Source organism: Phascolarctos cinereus, unplaced genomic scaffold (genome assembly GCF_003287225.1).
Source record: "Phascolarctos cinereus isolate Bilbo 61053 unplaced genomic scaffold, phaCin_HiC Scaffold_2;HRSCAF=192, whole genome shotgun sequence".
Classification (NCBI taxonomy): Eukaryota; Metazoa; Chordata; class Mammalia; order Diprotodontia; family Phascolarctidae; genus Phascolarctos; species Phascolarctos cinereus.
This window is the reverse complement of record NW_027555625.1, coordinates 92,864,067-92,878,893: the sequence shown is the minus strand read 5'-3', so window position 1 is coordinate 92,878,893 and position 14,827 is coordinate 92,864,067. Positions and strand designations below refer to the sequence as shown.

Here is a 14,827-nt window from a genome sequence, read left to right as displayed (position 1 = left end):
CACTCTGTAGACGTTAACACTGATGTCAAGAATCTAGAGACTATAAAGACAGGTCTAAGTCTCCCACTCTCATGGCCCTCCCTCACCCTTCTCCAAATTCAAGGTCCCTTTTCTCCCCTGAAGTATTTCAGCCTTTACTTCTTTTTCTAACCCTTCTCTCCTGTGTTTGAGACCTATGTTTCCAAACTAGGTTCAAGGACACATAAAAGATGTTCAGACACTGAGTGAACTGAAGAGAAGCCATGCCATAAGCTGGGATGAATAAACTTTTTTTTTCCTTTTCTTTTTTGGAGGCAATCAGGGTAAGTGACTTGCCCAGGGTCACACACCTCATAAGTGTCTGAAACTGGGCTTGAACTCAGGTCCTCCTGACTCCAGGGCCAATGCTCTAACCCCCTGTGCCACCTAGCTGCCCCACAGTGAATAAACTTTTTAAAAAATATTAATATTGCAATATAATTATACTTCAATATAATTGTTTTCCTTTGTAATGCTTTGCATTTTATATTACGCAATTAAAAAGATAATTCTGAGAAGGGGTCTATAGGCTTCACCAGATTGCCAAAGGGGATCATGAGGCAGAAAATTTCCTTCCCATATTGAGCATGGTGCTGCATGACACTCTGGATGGGAAGACCTGATAAGAACACACGCTTTTTGAAAATGACAGAGAATATCAGGCTCAAATCACAGACTCCAAAGATAGCTGCCCGGCTGATAACCACAGAGCTCTAGACATAGGCAGAAAACATAGAGAAAAGTTATGGGAACACAATCATTCTTTTCAAGTATCTCCAGTTCTATGAAATGAGGATTAGACTCTGGGTCATGGAATCACAGATTTACAGATGCAAAGGTCATCAGAGAACACAGTTTAACGCCTTCATTTTATAGATAAGGGAAACTGAGGACTTGGGAGATTAAGTAAACACAAAAGTCTTAGGAGAGGCAGTACCCCTTAGGCCACTAGTCCTGCTTCCAACCCAGCCCTCACGGCCATTGTCGGAGGAAGCGACTCCTGGGAAGAGAGGGCCAGCCATTCCCACTAACTGCCGGCCAACAGACACTCACAGGTCATACAAGCAAGTCTAGCTGAGGCTAGGGAAAGATGAGAAGCAGCATGTGCCAGACAGCTCCAACAACTACCATCACTACTCTGACCGCCATCTCCCATCAGACACTGGTGGAGACAGCGCAGGACCCAGAGCCCAAGAGCCTTGGAAACAGCAGTACTTCCAGCCCCGTGGCCACAGACATTACCCAAAGCCTGGCCACTGCTCCTCGACGGGCTACTGTCACAGCTACTAAAGACCCAGAAAGGAAAGTTCTTGTCACTGAGTTTTTAGCAGTGTCAAACGGTTCAACAAGAGAAGCTGATAGGATTTTATCAGTGCAACTTATATTGAAGAGGAGGTATCAACATCTGCTTTGCCACTGTATCCTAAGAACCATACGACTTTTCTGTGTGACTTGCAGTTGAAACTGCATTATATGGTTGCTCCTTGAGGAGAGGAACTGTCTTTTCTATTTGTATCATCGGCATTTAGGAAAATGCTTTGCATACAGTAAGTGCTTAATAAATGCTTTATTCATTCATTCATTCATTGTGACTTACCCAGGGTCACACAAGTCGTACACAAGATTAGAACCCAAGCATTCCTCAGCAAGGTTGCCCAGTGGATAGAGTGCCGGACCCAGGAGTCAGGAGGACCTGAGTTCAAATCCAGCCTCACACACTTAATAGCTTTGAGCCTGGGCAAATCACTTCACTCTCTTCACCTCAGTTTTCTCAGCTGTAAATGAGCTGGAGAAGGCAATGGTAAACTACTCCAGTATCTTGGCCAAGAATACCCCAGATGGGGTCAGGGATAAATGACTGAACAACAACTCTGACTGAAAAATAAGTGCTATGGATACAAGCCACAGAAACACACTTAATCGTATTAGCAGGAGAAATGCTCTCAGAACATTGCTGAAAGTGAAGTGGGGCTGCCATGCGGGGAGGCGGGTTCCCCATGGCCGGAAGTCTCTACACAGAGGTTGAGTCGGGGATGCTGCACACAGGATTCCTGTCCAAGTAGAACTTCTGAGATCCTTCCCCACTCTGCGATTCTGCAGCAGTCAGTGGCCAATGTGGTGTGTTTTTAGGAGGTGCCAAAGTTCCGTACCCCAAAACTTTTCCCCTAGATGCCCGTCATGCTCTGTTGCAGGTTATTCTTTTGGTTCTTCAAGACTTTTTGGTCTTTCTTCCTTATTAAGACGCAAACGCCTCTGGGGAGACATAACGTAGACCCTCTTTAGTCTTTTGTTGTTGAGTTATTTAGCCATGTCCAACTCTTCGTGACCCCATCCAGGGTTTTCTTAGAAAAGATGCTGGAGTGGTTTGCCATTCCCTTCTCCAGCTCATTTTACAGATGAGGAAACTGAAGCAAACAGTGTGAAGTGACTTGCCCAGGGTCACACATCTAGCATCTGAGGCCAGATTTGAAATCAGGTCATCCTGACTTCAGGGTCATCATTATATTCACCTAGCTGCCCCTAGTTAGCCACCAACCCCTTATCTCTCAGTTAGCTGCTGAGCAGGGCTCCCCAGATAGGCAGCTGAGAGCAAAGGTCCATAGGTATAGGGTGGGTAGGTAGGCAGATGCTCAAGGGCCTGGGACCTGAAGTAGGATAAAAGAACACAGTTAACAGAAGTTTCTTCACAATTCTGTGAAAGGCCCCCACTGCTTAGCACATTTAGCTGACCTGGGGCTGTGGTCTCCTTGAAGGAGCTCTCCCTGACAGGGCTGTTTTCCCCCTCCCCTCCCCCCATGGCTCTCCTCTCTCTTCCATGTTCCAAGCAGAGCCTAAAACAGGAATGATGAAATGCTGAGGGCAAAAAACACTACTTGCCAGCACAGTGATATAAAATGAGCTCCAGACCAGGGGTCAGGAGCTGATAGAAAATTCAACTGCAGGCCCAGAATCAGAATGTATTTAATTTTCAATTAACTTCTTTTTCCCTCTTCTCTCCCTGCAGTACCTTACGGTCATTAGCACCAACTGCCCAGGCATGCATCTTCATTAGAATGTTGGAAGCTGAGGGAAGGACCGGGGAAAGTTTTACAAGCAGGAGAGGTTTTTGTTGCGTGTGTGTTTAATAATGGTAGAACTTACTCCCCACCCTCCACAAACCCAAACCCATCAACATCTAATTCTCTACATGGTTGTTGCTATTCAGTCATTTTTCAATCATGTCTGACTCTTTGTGACCCCATTTGGGGTTTTCTTGGCAAAGATACTGGAGTGGTTTACTATTTCCTTCTCCAGTTCACTTTACAGAAAAGGAAACTGAGGCAAACAGGGTTAAGTGACTTTCCCAGGGTCACACAGCTAGTGTCCGAGTCTGGATTTAGACTCAATAAGATGAGTCTTCCTCTAGGCCCTGCTCTTAATCTACCTCGCCACCTAGCTGCCCCATAAACAATTAATCACCCAGTGATCAACCTCTTAGTGATGTTCAATTGTGTTCAACTCGTGATCCTGTGGACCATAACACATCAATACCATTCATGGGGTCTTCTTGGTAAAAAATACTGGAGTGGTTTGCCATTTCCTTGTCTAGTAGATTAAGGCAAACAGAGATTAAGTGACTTCCCCAGAGTCACACAGCTAGTAAGTGTCTGAGGCCAAATCTGAACCTAGGTCTTGCCTACTCCAGGCCCAGCACTTTATCCATTGAGCCTTCCTACTTCCCCCTACTAGCCTGCTCTAAACAAGAGACTTAAAGAATTTGCTAGGGTTCTGGTCACCCATATTTCAAAAGCTTTCTGATTTCATTGGTGCGGGTAACCCCTCCACTTATGTAGATCATGATCCCTGAAGCACTTGGTAGATGGTCTTCATGAGCTGCTGTAACTGAAAAGAAAAACTGCCTAATACCAACAGTCTATGGGATATCCAGTTTGACATGTCCAGTAGGCAGCTGTAGATGAGAGTCTGAAGTTGAAGAGAGAGATTAGGGCCAGATAAGTAGATCTGACAGTCGCCATAGAGATGATAATTGAATCCAGGGAAGCTGATGACATCCAGATGAAAAAGTATTGAAACTAAAACTAAAGCTGCCCTTCAGTGACAGTCAGGCAGCCTGTCTCCTGGCCCTACTCAAAACCTTTCAAAGTAGGATCTGCTAGAGTATATAGTGGCCTTTGAGAGCCCAGAATAGCCTACACAGCATGACGGGATGCCAGAAGTCACCAAACCTTAAGAAAGCCAGGGACGAGCCGAAAGGGTCGAAATGTTCAAAGGGGAGCACTCACTTAGATATCATATCACATTACATCATACTGTATTCCATTCCATCCTCCCTAGCTGACTAACTTCTCTATCACTCCATCCTCTACTCTCCCTCCTGACCGGCTACTTCCCTACTCCCTACCAACACATCCACGTCCCCCCCCAAAATCCTCACTCAATTCATCCATTCCCACCAGCTACCTTTCCTCCCTTTGGGCACTAAATTCCTCGAGAAGACGGTCTACCATCAGTGCCTCAACTTTTCCTCTCATTTTCTTCTTAACTCTCTGGCTTCTGGCTTCATTATTCAACAAGGATGGCTCTCTCCAAAATTATCAATGATCTCTTTTAATCACCAGATGTAATGGTCTTTTCTCAATCTTCATCCTTCTTGACCTTGACAGCCTCTGACACGGTGGATCACCCTCTTCTCTCCAGGCTTTCATGACGCTACTTCTCTCCCGGTTCTTCTTGCCAGGTCAAATGGCTCTTTCTCAATCTCCTCTGTGGGATCTTCATTCAGGTCACATCCACTAATGGTGGATGTCTCCCCCAGGCTTATCCTGGGCCGCCTTCTTCCTCAACCCTACTTCATTTGGTGATCTCATCAACTCCCATGAATTAATGATGATCTGTAGGCTGACGATACTCAGATCGACTTATCCAGCCCCAGTCTCTCTCTTAAACTCCAGACTCACATCTACAACACTCTACTGGACATCCCAGTACTCCAAACTCTCATCTACAACTACCTACTAGACATCTCAAATTAGTTATCCCACTGACACCTTAAACCCAGTATGTCCCAAACTGAACTCATCATCTTTCCCTAAAAACCCTTCCCTCTTCCTAATTTACCTATTTACTGTTGAGGGCACCACTGGTCCTGGAGTCAGGATGACCTGAGTTCAAATCCAGCCTCACACACTTACTAGCTATGTAACCGTGGGCATATCATTAGAACTCTGCCTCATTTTCCCCATATGTAAAATGGGGATAATAATAGCACCTACCCCCCAGGATTGTTGAAAGAATCAAATGAGATAATAATTATCAAGCACTTAGCACAGTGCCTGTGTGTGCTTTTATTATTATCCTCTCAGCTACTCAGACTTGTATCCTACACACACTATCATTACCTCTTCACTTGCTCTCTTTCCCCATATCCAATCTGTTGCCAAGTACATTCATTTTACCTTTGCCATTTCTCATATACTCCCCCTTCTCTACTCAGACATTGCCACTATCCTGTCACAAACCTGTATCACCTTTTACTTGGACTATTGTGATAGCCTGCTGGTTGGTCCCCCTGCCTCAAGCCTTTCCTCACTCCAGTCCATCCTCCACTCAGGTGCCAGACTGACCTTCCTAAAGTACTGATCTGATCATTTCACCCTGACCCCTTTTGATAAATGCCAGTGACCTCATATTACCTCCAGAATTAGATACAAAATCCTGTTTAGTAAGTATTCAAAGCCCTTCATCACCTGCCCACTTCCTACCCTTCCAGTCTGGTTCCACCTTATTGACTCCCACATATTCCACGATCCAGTGACAAGGGTCTTATGCTGTTCTTTGGACAAGACACTTTCTGTCCTCTTTCCCTTTTCACTGGCTGTCCCCATGTGCCTGGACTTCTCTCCCTCCTCTCCTCTATCTCCTAGGTCCCCTCAATTCTTTCAAGTCCCTGCTAAAATCCTACCTTCTACAATAAGCCTGTCCCAAACCCCCTTAATGCTAGTGTCTTCCCTCTGTTGACTATTTCCAGTTTACATCTTATTTGTACGTAGCTGTTTTCATGTTGTCTGCCCCTTGGACTGTGAGCTCCTTGAGGGCAGGGATTGTCTTTTCCTTTCTTTGTATCCCTAGGGCTTAACACAGTGCCAAGCACATAGCAGATGCTTAATAAATGCTGGCTGGCTGACTTACATGAAGACGGAACCAAGTTTACCCTCTTTATAGTCTGATCAAGGGCAGGACTGAAGTCTATAAAGAAGAGCATCAATACCGGAAATACAGAACTGTTCATCAGAGCAAGAGACACTAAAACAAGACTTCACTCCTTAAAGTTTGGACAGAGGTAGGTTTTGAGGACAAATCAGAAGTCAGATTCAGATGTGCACAAGTAAACCTACAGAAATCCCCCTGGGTCCAAATTCTAACTCTGCCACTTACCTCCCCGAAGTTTGACCTATCACCTTTCTCTCTCTGAGTCTTTGTTGCCTTACCTATAAATGACAGAGTTAGACTACATGATCCGTGGTGCCTTCCAGCTATAAATTCTAGGATCTTATGATCCCATTATAAGTAGCTCCAAAAATAGTCTAGGTAAATTCACAGGTGCTCAGTAATGGAAAACCAGAGTTTAGGGGAACGTTGTCAACTTCTTAAAAGTTGCTATCAGGGAAACAGACATGGTCTCTCCCCACATGCCCCTTTAATGATGTCAGGAACAATTCTAAGGACTAGATGAGCAGAGGTCTAATCCCAAGAGGATCATCCTTCACATGTGCTTCCTAGGCTCCCTCCAATTCAGAAATGTCAAGGAGAGGGAATTCTATTAGCCCACTCACTCCACATAAAGGGACTTCTAAGGTCCCTTCCAGCTCTGATTCTATAACCATAGGAATAAACCTTTTAGATTATTTACTGAAATGCAGAAGGGACATTCCAAGGTTATCTCACGCTTGAGGTTTCCTCCTTGGTTAGAGGAAGTAGCTTCCTCAGTGGTAAGGCCTGGGCCATCCATAGGTCTTTTCCAGCTCCCACAGCTGCTGAGCTATTTTCTGATGGCTAAAACCTCAAATGTCATTTTAAAAACAACCTCCAATGACATCTGAGAACTATAAGAGATTGTGAGTGTGTGGGCACACACACGAGTGCAGAGAGACAGATGTGGATTTAATACTGTCTATATGGGGCATACACAACAACACATACTATATGACATGCACTTATGGGTTCACACGCATATTTTCCAATATATGTACTGGGAGAATGAAAACACAAGATTTGGACCTCCCACAATCCCCAACTCTACAACACTAATCCTCATGATTCCATGTATTTATTCTTGGACCAAGGATAAATTGAGCTTCTCTCCATTTAAGAGCATATCAGATTCCACATCTACTCCAAGGATTAAGTGATTAGAATAGAGTCTTGGCCATGGAGCAGCCTGTTAGCTCCTGATCAGCTCATCAACTGGCAGAACTGAACAGACACACAGAAAGGAGGTTGGTAAGGTCAACTTCACTCCTCCCAGGCCTCCCCTGGCAGTGCAAAGGTCCAGCCACAGGGAGGAAGTGGAGCAACTTTGTATCTTCTCCAAAGTGATCCAGTCTTGTCTAGACAACACCATCAGTTCATTCAGCAAAAGTCTGGAATGAAGAGTCCTCTCTGTCTTATCACGAGACCACAACATTAATACTTCTAGTTATATCATAATACCTTATAGATAGTTACATTATACCTTAATCAACATGGGCAGGGGTTCCCTCCACAAGCACTGAAAAAGAAACCCCAAAAACCAGATAATTGTTTACTATGGGTTAGGGCCAACTCTTCATTTTCTGCACTAGTGAGGCACAGTTGTCAAAATGAAGACTACTTTCGGTTGGAAATCAAGAGGTTTGGGTTTTAGCTCTGACTCTGTACCATCAACTCACTCTATGACTCTGGATAGTCAGAATTGCTTTGAGCTTTGTTTTCTAATTTGTAAAATGAGATAATAATATATGTCTTATGTGAGAATCAATTAATAGAAGGAAATGCCTTAAAATTTTAAGGTATATTTACACCAGTATTTCAGAAGAGCTAAGTAGCCCTTCCAATCTCTCTTAATTCTAGTGCCTCCCCATGTCCATTACCTCCAATTTGTCCTCTATATATCTTAGTTGTACATAGTTGTTTACATGTTGTTCTTCCCCTCCCCCCATTAGACTGTGAGATCCTTGAGGGCAGGCACTGTCTCTTGTCTTTCTTTGTATCCCCAGATTTAGCACAGTGACTGGTACAGAGTAGGCATTTAATAAATGCTCACTGAACTGACTTGAAGACCCATCGCCTCTCCCCACCTAAGTATGTTGTCTTCATGAATTGCTATACCAAGAAAATTTAAAAAAAATTTTTTTAAATCACCTGGTGAGCTTCTTTGAACTTGGCCAAACTAGTTCTGGGAGGACACACAGAGTCAAGTAACTGGGCTCATATGTGGAGTCTTTCCAGCTTGGAAGGTCCTTCCTGAGCTTGTGATCTTCTGGCACAGCCTTTGAGAGTTCAGGTTCACTTCCATGCCCCAATGATGAGACATGTGAGAGGGACTTGAATGGAAGAAGCTCTTATTGTTACTGTCGTTGTTACTGATGTATGTATGTGTGTGTTGAACATCCTTGATATATGAGCGATAACAGCATCTGCTTCCTCACATCATATCTTAACAACCGTAAAGTATAACAGACTGACTGTCCACACACCCCTGAGTCTATAACCACCTTAACTATTTTCTTCCCACTCCCAGAGATGCTAGTGGTCAAAAGAAAAGACAAGGGTGGGGAACCTGTGGCCTTAAGGCCACATGTGGCCCTCTAAATCCTTAAGTGTGTCCTTTTGACTGAACCCAAATTTTACAAATTTTTTGTTCTGTAAAATTTGGATTCAGCCAAAAGGCCGCACTTAAGGATTAAGAAGGCTTCATGTGGCTTTAAGGCGGCAGGTTCCCTACCCCTGGGATAAGACCATTTTATGAAGCAGATCTGCAAGCCCTATCAGCTGGCGAGAAGCAATAACTATGTCCGATAACACTTATTACAATCTGGAATAATCAGAAAGTGACACACCAGATCTTCCTGTCTGAGAAATGCTCAAGCTTGACTCATCTCATTTCTGTCATGACCACTGCAAACTACCCAATCCTCCCACTGCCTGAATCATTCCTGAAATATACCATCCTAATATGAAGTAAACTCTCAAGATTAAGGGGTGATAATATTTAAATAAGAATGATTTGTTAATAACTCAAATTATTTAAGCCTAAGTATCAACCTGTAACAGCCCAAGGCCACAGCTTGATCAATATGGTGACTATTTAAGCTATTAATTTCTATGCTCTTAAACATATCTTCCTGCTTCCTTCCTCAATACCTAGAACAGTGCAGAGTGTCAGCTCTAAGTAGCCATGTTTGCCATTGAAAGCTGGTTCCAGACCTTCAATTCGATTGACCGATCAACACAGTGCCACATGACAAACCTACTACAGAAATTAAAGTACAAGCTACTAAGAGGCAAAACTGTGATGTAGTTATGAAAGGACAATAGATGCAGGCCAGGAGACCAGAAGTTCTATTTGCTCTTCTCCACATACCAATATTCATTTCTTATCTCTGTGCCTTTGCATGTTCACCCTGCATGCTTTCCTTCTTGAGAACCACCCCTTTGAAATCTCTCAAGACTGAGTTAAAGGACCACCTCCTAAAACAGGCTTTCCTGATTCTAGTTATTAGTAGACGTCTCCTCCTTTCCAAAAAAAATTCTGTTTTGCATTTATCTGTGTACATGTCATTGTCTTCCCGTAGAATATAACCCCCTTGAGGTTTTCTTTCTGCCTCTAAATCCCCAGCACCTAGCACAGTATCTGACATAGAGATGCTTAATAAATGGTTACTAAACTGAATAGAATATTTTTTAAAAGGGGTGGGGTTATCACGGGAAGGTGACTGACTCATTAAGACAGACACTCAAAAGACAGAGAGAGAGGAAACCACAATCAAACACAGAGTTTGTAACCCTGGCCAAGGAGCAAAAACCAACCTGAACACTTCAAGGCATCAAAACAGTTAACAGCTGCTCATATTTCTACGGCTCTCCAAAAGTTTTCAATACATGTTCCTCCCAACAGCCCTGTTAATCAGGATTACTAGTTTTATTATCTTTGTTTTCTGTGTCAGGAAACTGAGTTTCTGAGAAGGAAGGTGACTGGTCCATGGTGAGACAGTTATTATGTGTCTGAGGCCAGACTGAGCCCCAGGGCTCCTGACTCTAAATCCAAAACTCTATCCACAAAAACCATCACATCCCCCCACCTGACATGGCTCACCCTATGTTATTTCCAGGGAACTATCCTAGGGGGAGCCAGGCCTCTAGTACCTCACTGGGGCAACCCAGAAAGTAGTTCTTTGACACCTAAACACAACAGGGGTGTCAAGGTATATTTGGGTACAGGACCAGAACTGTTAAAAATGAGTTTTCCACCTGATTCATTTCTACATTGGAGGTGCTTCCTTTTTTAAGACGATGCCTCTCTAGACAAAGCCGTCAGATTGCCATCAACTCTACTGTCCTTAGAGTTTCCTTTGCCTTATTCTGCCACTCTGATAAAGAACTGGATCCTCTAAATGTGCTGATATTCCTACTCCAGACTGGGCCAAGATAGGAGAGTGAACACTTCAGTGAATCAGCGCCCAGTGACACTCATCAAGAAGAATTTGTTAGGGGCAGCTAGGTGGTGCAGTGGATAGAACACCTGCCCTGGAGTCAGGAGGACTTAAGTTCAAATCTGGCCTCAGACACTTGACACTTACTAGCTGTGTGATCCTGGGCAAGTCACTTAACCCCACTGTCTAGCAAAAAAAACAAAACAAAAAAAAGAATAATTTGTTAGCTTAATGAAGACCTAACGCTTCGATAACAAAGGTAGAACCTCTGACTTAAAGCAAAATGATTAAATTTCAGTTATAAGAGTATACAAAGAATTCTAAATGATTAGTTTGATAACTATCGTTTCCTTCTAGCCACAAAGATTGGTATGTCTAAACCCGGCTGGCATTTTAAAAATCCCTATTATCTCCAAGTGAATTATCAAAAATTGATTACATACATAAATCACAGAATGTCATAAATTTGGAGGTAGAAAGGAAATTAGAAACTATCTTTGTGAATAAATCCAAAAGAAGTTTATTAGTTCCAATAACCAGTTTGCCTTTGATCCCTACGATACCATCACATACAGTTTCAAAAATTCCAAAGGGTTGTGCCAATGGCAAAGAAGGAGAATTTAGAAAAGTCAAATCTACAGATGATGGAAAAATGATAAACCTGGAGAGACAGCATGGATGGAAAACAGAAAGCCAGCCTCAGAGTCAGAATGACCTGAACTGAATGAAGTCCCGTCTCTGCCACATACTTACTGGCTGTATGACCCAGAGCAAGTCATTTTTAAAAGTTTCCTGGGGTCCTGCAAGATTAAGACAAAAAGTTGCAAAGCAACTGTTGATTTGATTGCTAGAAAGTGTCCTCACTAGGGAGTTTCCTACACCAGAAAATTATAGATCCAAAGCCATCCGGCCCAAAGTCCCAAACACAAAAACCAAATGTCATTTAAACACTCATTTCAACATTATCTCCTCTTAAAGCTTTCTTCCATCAGAATACGCTTCACTCAACTTCTTCCTCTTCCATATCTCCTGAGCCCCCACCATCTTCACACCAGCCTCTGACAAAAGTACAAATAAGTAATGGTCAAAGGTAGGCAAACCAGAAAAGGCCTTTCAAAATGAAAGCTGACTAATAAATAAGTTGACTGATAAATGAAAGTTAAGGCAAAGTTGTTTGGTTTTTGGGGGTGTGGTTAAGTCTCAAATTACCACTCCTTTCTAGCAGTTTCTATATCTGCAAAACTCAAGCAACTTAGCAACCAGAGGCCAAAATAAACTAGTTCTGTTCCTATCCAGGACCCACAGCTCTGGATGTAAATCTGTGAGCCACTCTCCCTAACCCACATACCGCTCCAAATTCCCTATGTTATTCACACATCCTTCAAGACTTGGTTCTGTTTATCACTTCTCAGACCTTTCAGTAACTAATGACAAACAAACTTCATTTGAGCACAGGAGCAGATTCTGCGAAACTTCATCAAACAAAATCATCCTCTTCTCTTAGCCAAGGGGGTTGCAGGGCAGGGAAAACCTGGGGCTAAGTCTTTGTCTCATTTCTGGATGCCAAAGCCCAGATTCCCGGGTCTACAAACACTTCGAAGAGGCTGCTGAAGTTGTCCGTTTCTTTCTGAGGAAATAATCTTTTTAAAAAAGAATCCAGCCCAAGTCTCCTGGCCTGCTTACCCAGCTCCCTGACATACGTTCCTTCCTGATTCATGCCTAAGTCTTTCCATTTTGCTTTTTTGTTTTTTCTCCTTTGCTTGTCTGTTTTATTGGTTTTCTGCAACATCGCAGATTGCATTTTGGGGACTTGAGCCCCAGTGTGCTGTGATGTTGTCATAAACAACCAGGACCAAATGCCTAACCATAATATTAGATGATGCCATTTCCCACCAATCAGGTCTTGCAGGCAGGGAGACCACTCACCAATGAGGGACAAGGCGCTGGAAGGGAGACAGACCTGGTCATCTGGAACTAAAAATAAGACCGCCTCACAATTGGCCCAGGCTACTTTGCAACAGGAGTTGGGACAGACACATATACACACCACAGGCACACAAGTAAAAGCAGTACACAGGCAAAAAACTTTCACATATGAAAAGGAAGTCCATTTTTGTTCCCTTTAAAAAAAAATTTTTTTGCCATTTGCTGACTTGATAAAATAAAGTAAAATAAAATAAAAAAACTGTACCAGAGATAATCACTCCCCCACTTTTCCCCTTTGAGACAACTACCCCACCCCATTCCCATTTTTAAAAGATTGCGTAAAAAGATCATCATAAGGGGTCCAGGACTGAAGGTGAACACTGGGGAAGGAAACCATCCCCCACTTGGAGCTCATGGGTCCTCAGGGCCACTCACCTGACCAGCAGTGTCATAGAGTCCCAAGAGATACTGCTTGCCACCCACGGTCACGCTGACTGCAAAGGGATAAATGGGGGGGGGGGGAGTTGGGAAATGGGGGAAAGAGGAAAAGAAGGGGAGGAAGAAATACAAAATGACCCAAGTCGTATCACTTTCCTTTTTCCAGTAAGGCTTCTCTCAACCTGAAGGGGTTTGTTGGAAAGGGAGGGGAGCTACTTAAAAGCTATTACCTTATCTATCCCCTACCCCTAACATCTGAAAAGTAGGGGGAAATTAAGGCTTGCTCTGTCCCCAACTGCCCAGCAATGACAGTTCCTTTCCCCCCTCCCAACAAGTACCACTTCCTTGACCCCTTCTCTTCCATCTGAGGCCAAGGGAACTGGGGGCAGAGTCGGACGGGGGTGCCTGGCACCAACCAGAAGGTCAAGCTAGTTGGACTGGTTGGGAAAAGACTTGGGAGCAGTGGGAGAGGATGTCAACCCCTAGTTTGGAGAAGATAGGAGCTCGGGCTAAGACGAAAGGTTTCTGGGGTGCCTAAGAACCTTAAGGACGTGAAGGACTCCGGGGAAAGGACGCAGGTGCCAAGACAGGAGTTAAGAGTTGGAAGCGGGAGTAGGGCGGGGGTGCAGGACGCAAGGGGAGATGGAGAGGGGCTGGCCAGCCTGGGAGGGGAGCTTCCAAAGTTGTGCCAAAGTTGTCACTGCCCAAAAGAGTGGGCTGGGGGTGGCGGCCCCTTAGTCAGCAGTTCCGGCTACCGGGCCACCAGACTCTCACCTGCATAGTGGTCAAAGACAGTGGGGACGTACTCCTCGGGGAAGGCGTCGTTGGCGTAGCTCATGAGCAGGCACGTCTTGCCCACCGCCCCGTCGCCGACCACCACGCACTTCAGCATCAGCGCGCCGGGCCCGTGAGCCATGCTGCGCCCGGCCGGCCTCCGGGCATGGTCCCCCCGGAGCCCCCGCCCCGGCCCCCGGCTCAGCCCCAGCCCGCCTGGGGGCTCAGCCGCCGCCTCCTCGGCTCAGCACAGCAGGGGGAACACCCCCGCCCCATGCAGCGGCTTCCCCCCAGGGAGGGGGCGGCGGGCCCGGGGCGCTGCTGCCACTGCCGCCGCCGCCGCTCCGGTCTCCACCCCCTCCTCCTCCTCCTCCTTCTCCGGCGCCGCCGCCGCCGCTGCCGCTGGGCCCCCTGCTCTTCTAGCTCAGAGCCCTCACCCTCTCCCGAGGATACAATGTATCATAAGACTGTTGGGTCCCCGGGGCAAACAGCAACTTTGGGGAGGGGAGGGGGCGGAGGAGGAGGAGGCCGCTCTCCCCGCCCCCTAACCCCCCTGCCCCCACCCCTCTGGGCTCGGCCGCGGGAGGGGGGGAGCGGTGGGCGGTATAGAGAGGGAGAGGCCCTCCCAATAAGTGCTCTACCACTTTACTTTGGGGCCCTCCTCTCCCTCTTCTCTCTGCCGCCGCCGCCTCTCTCTCTCTCTATCTCTCCTCCCCAATCTCTTTCTCTCTTCCTCCCTCCTTCCCTCGCCCCCTCCCGAACCGGAGCTCCAGTCCTGCAAGCTCACCCTAGCTTGGCTCCCTGAAAGGGGAGGGGGGGTGAGGAGAAGAGGAGGAGGAGCTGAGGGGGAGGGAGGGGTGGGAGAAGTGAAGGAAGGGAGGATGGGGGGGGGGAGAGAATAGCTGTAGAGCAGCCGAGGGCTCCTCGTGAAAGAGCCCGCTGCTCCCAGAAGCGTCCAAGGGTGTATCATGCCTCCGACG

General features: G+C 45.6%; 1 protein-coding gene across 1 annotated transcript in view; it reads right to left on the bottom strand.

The window, feature by feature from the left end:
* Positions 1–14,626, bottom strand: part of RHOQ (ras homolog family member Q) — a 46,067-nt gene extending 31,441 nt beyond the window's left edge. Inside the window, exons 1-2 of the mRNA XM_021001281.2 lie at positions 13,848–14,626; positions 13,071–13,129 (exon numbers count right to left, since the gene is read on the bottom strand). Of these exons, the coding sequence (XP_020856940.1) occupies positions 13,071–13,129; positions 13,848–13,989 (201 nt within the window). The 5' untranslated portion in view covers positions 13,990–14,626. The remainder of the gene's footprint in view (positions 1–13,070; positions 13,130–13,847) is intronic.
* Positions 14,627–14,827: the final 201 nt, after the last annotated feature.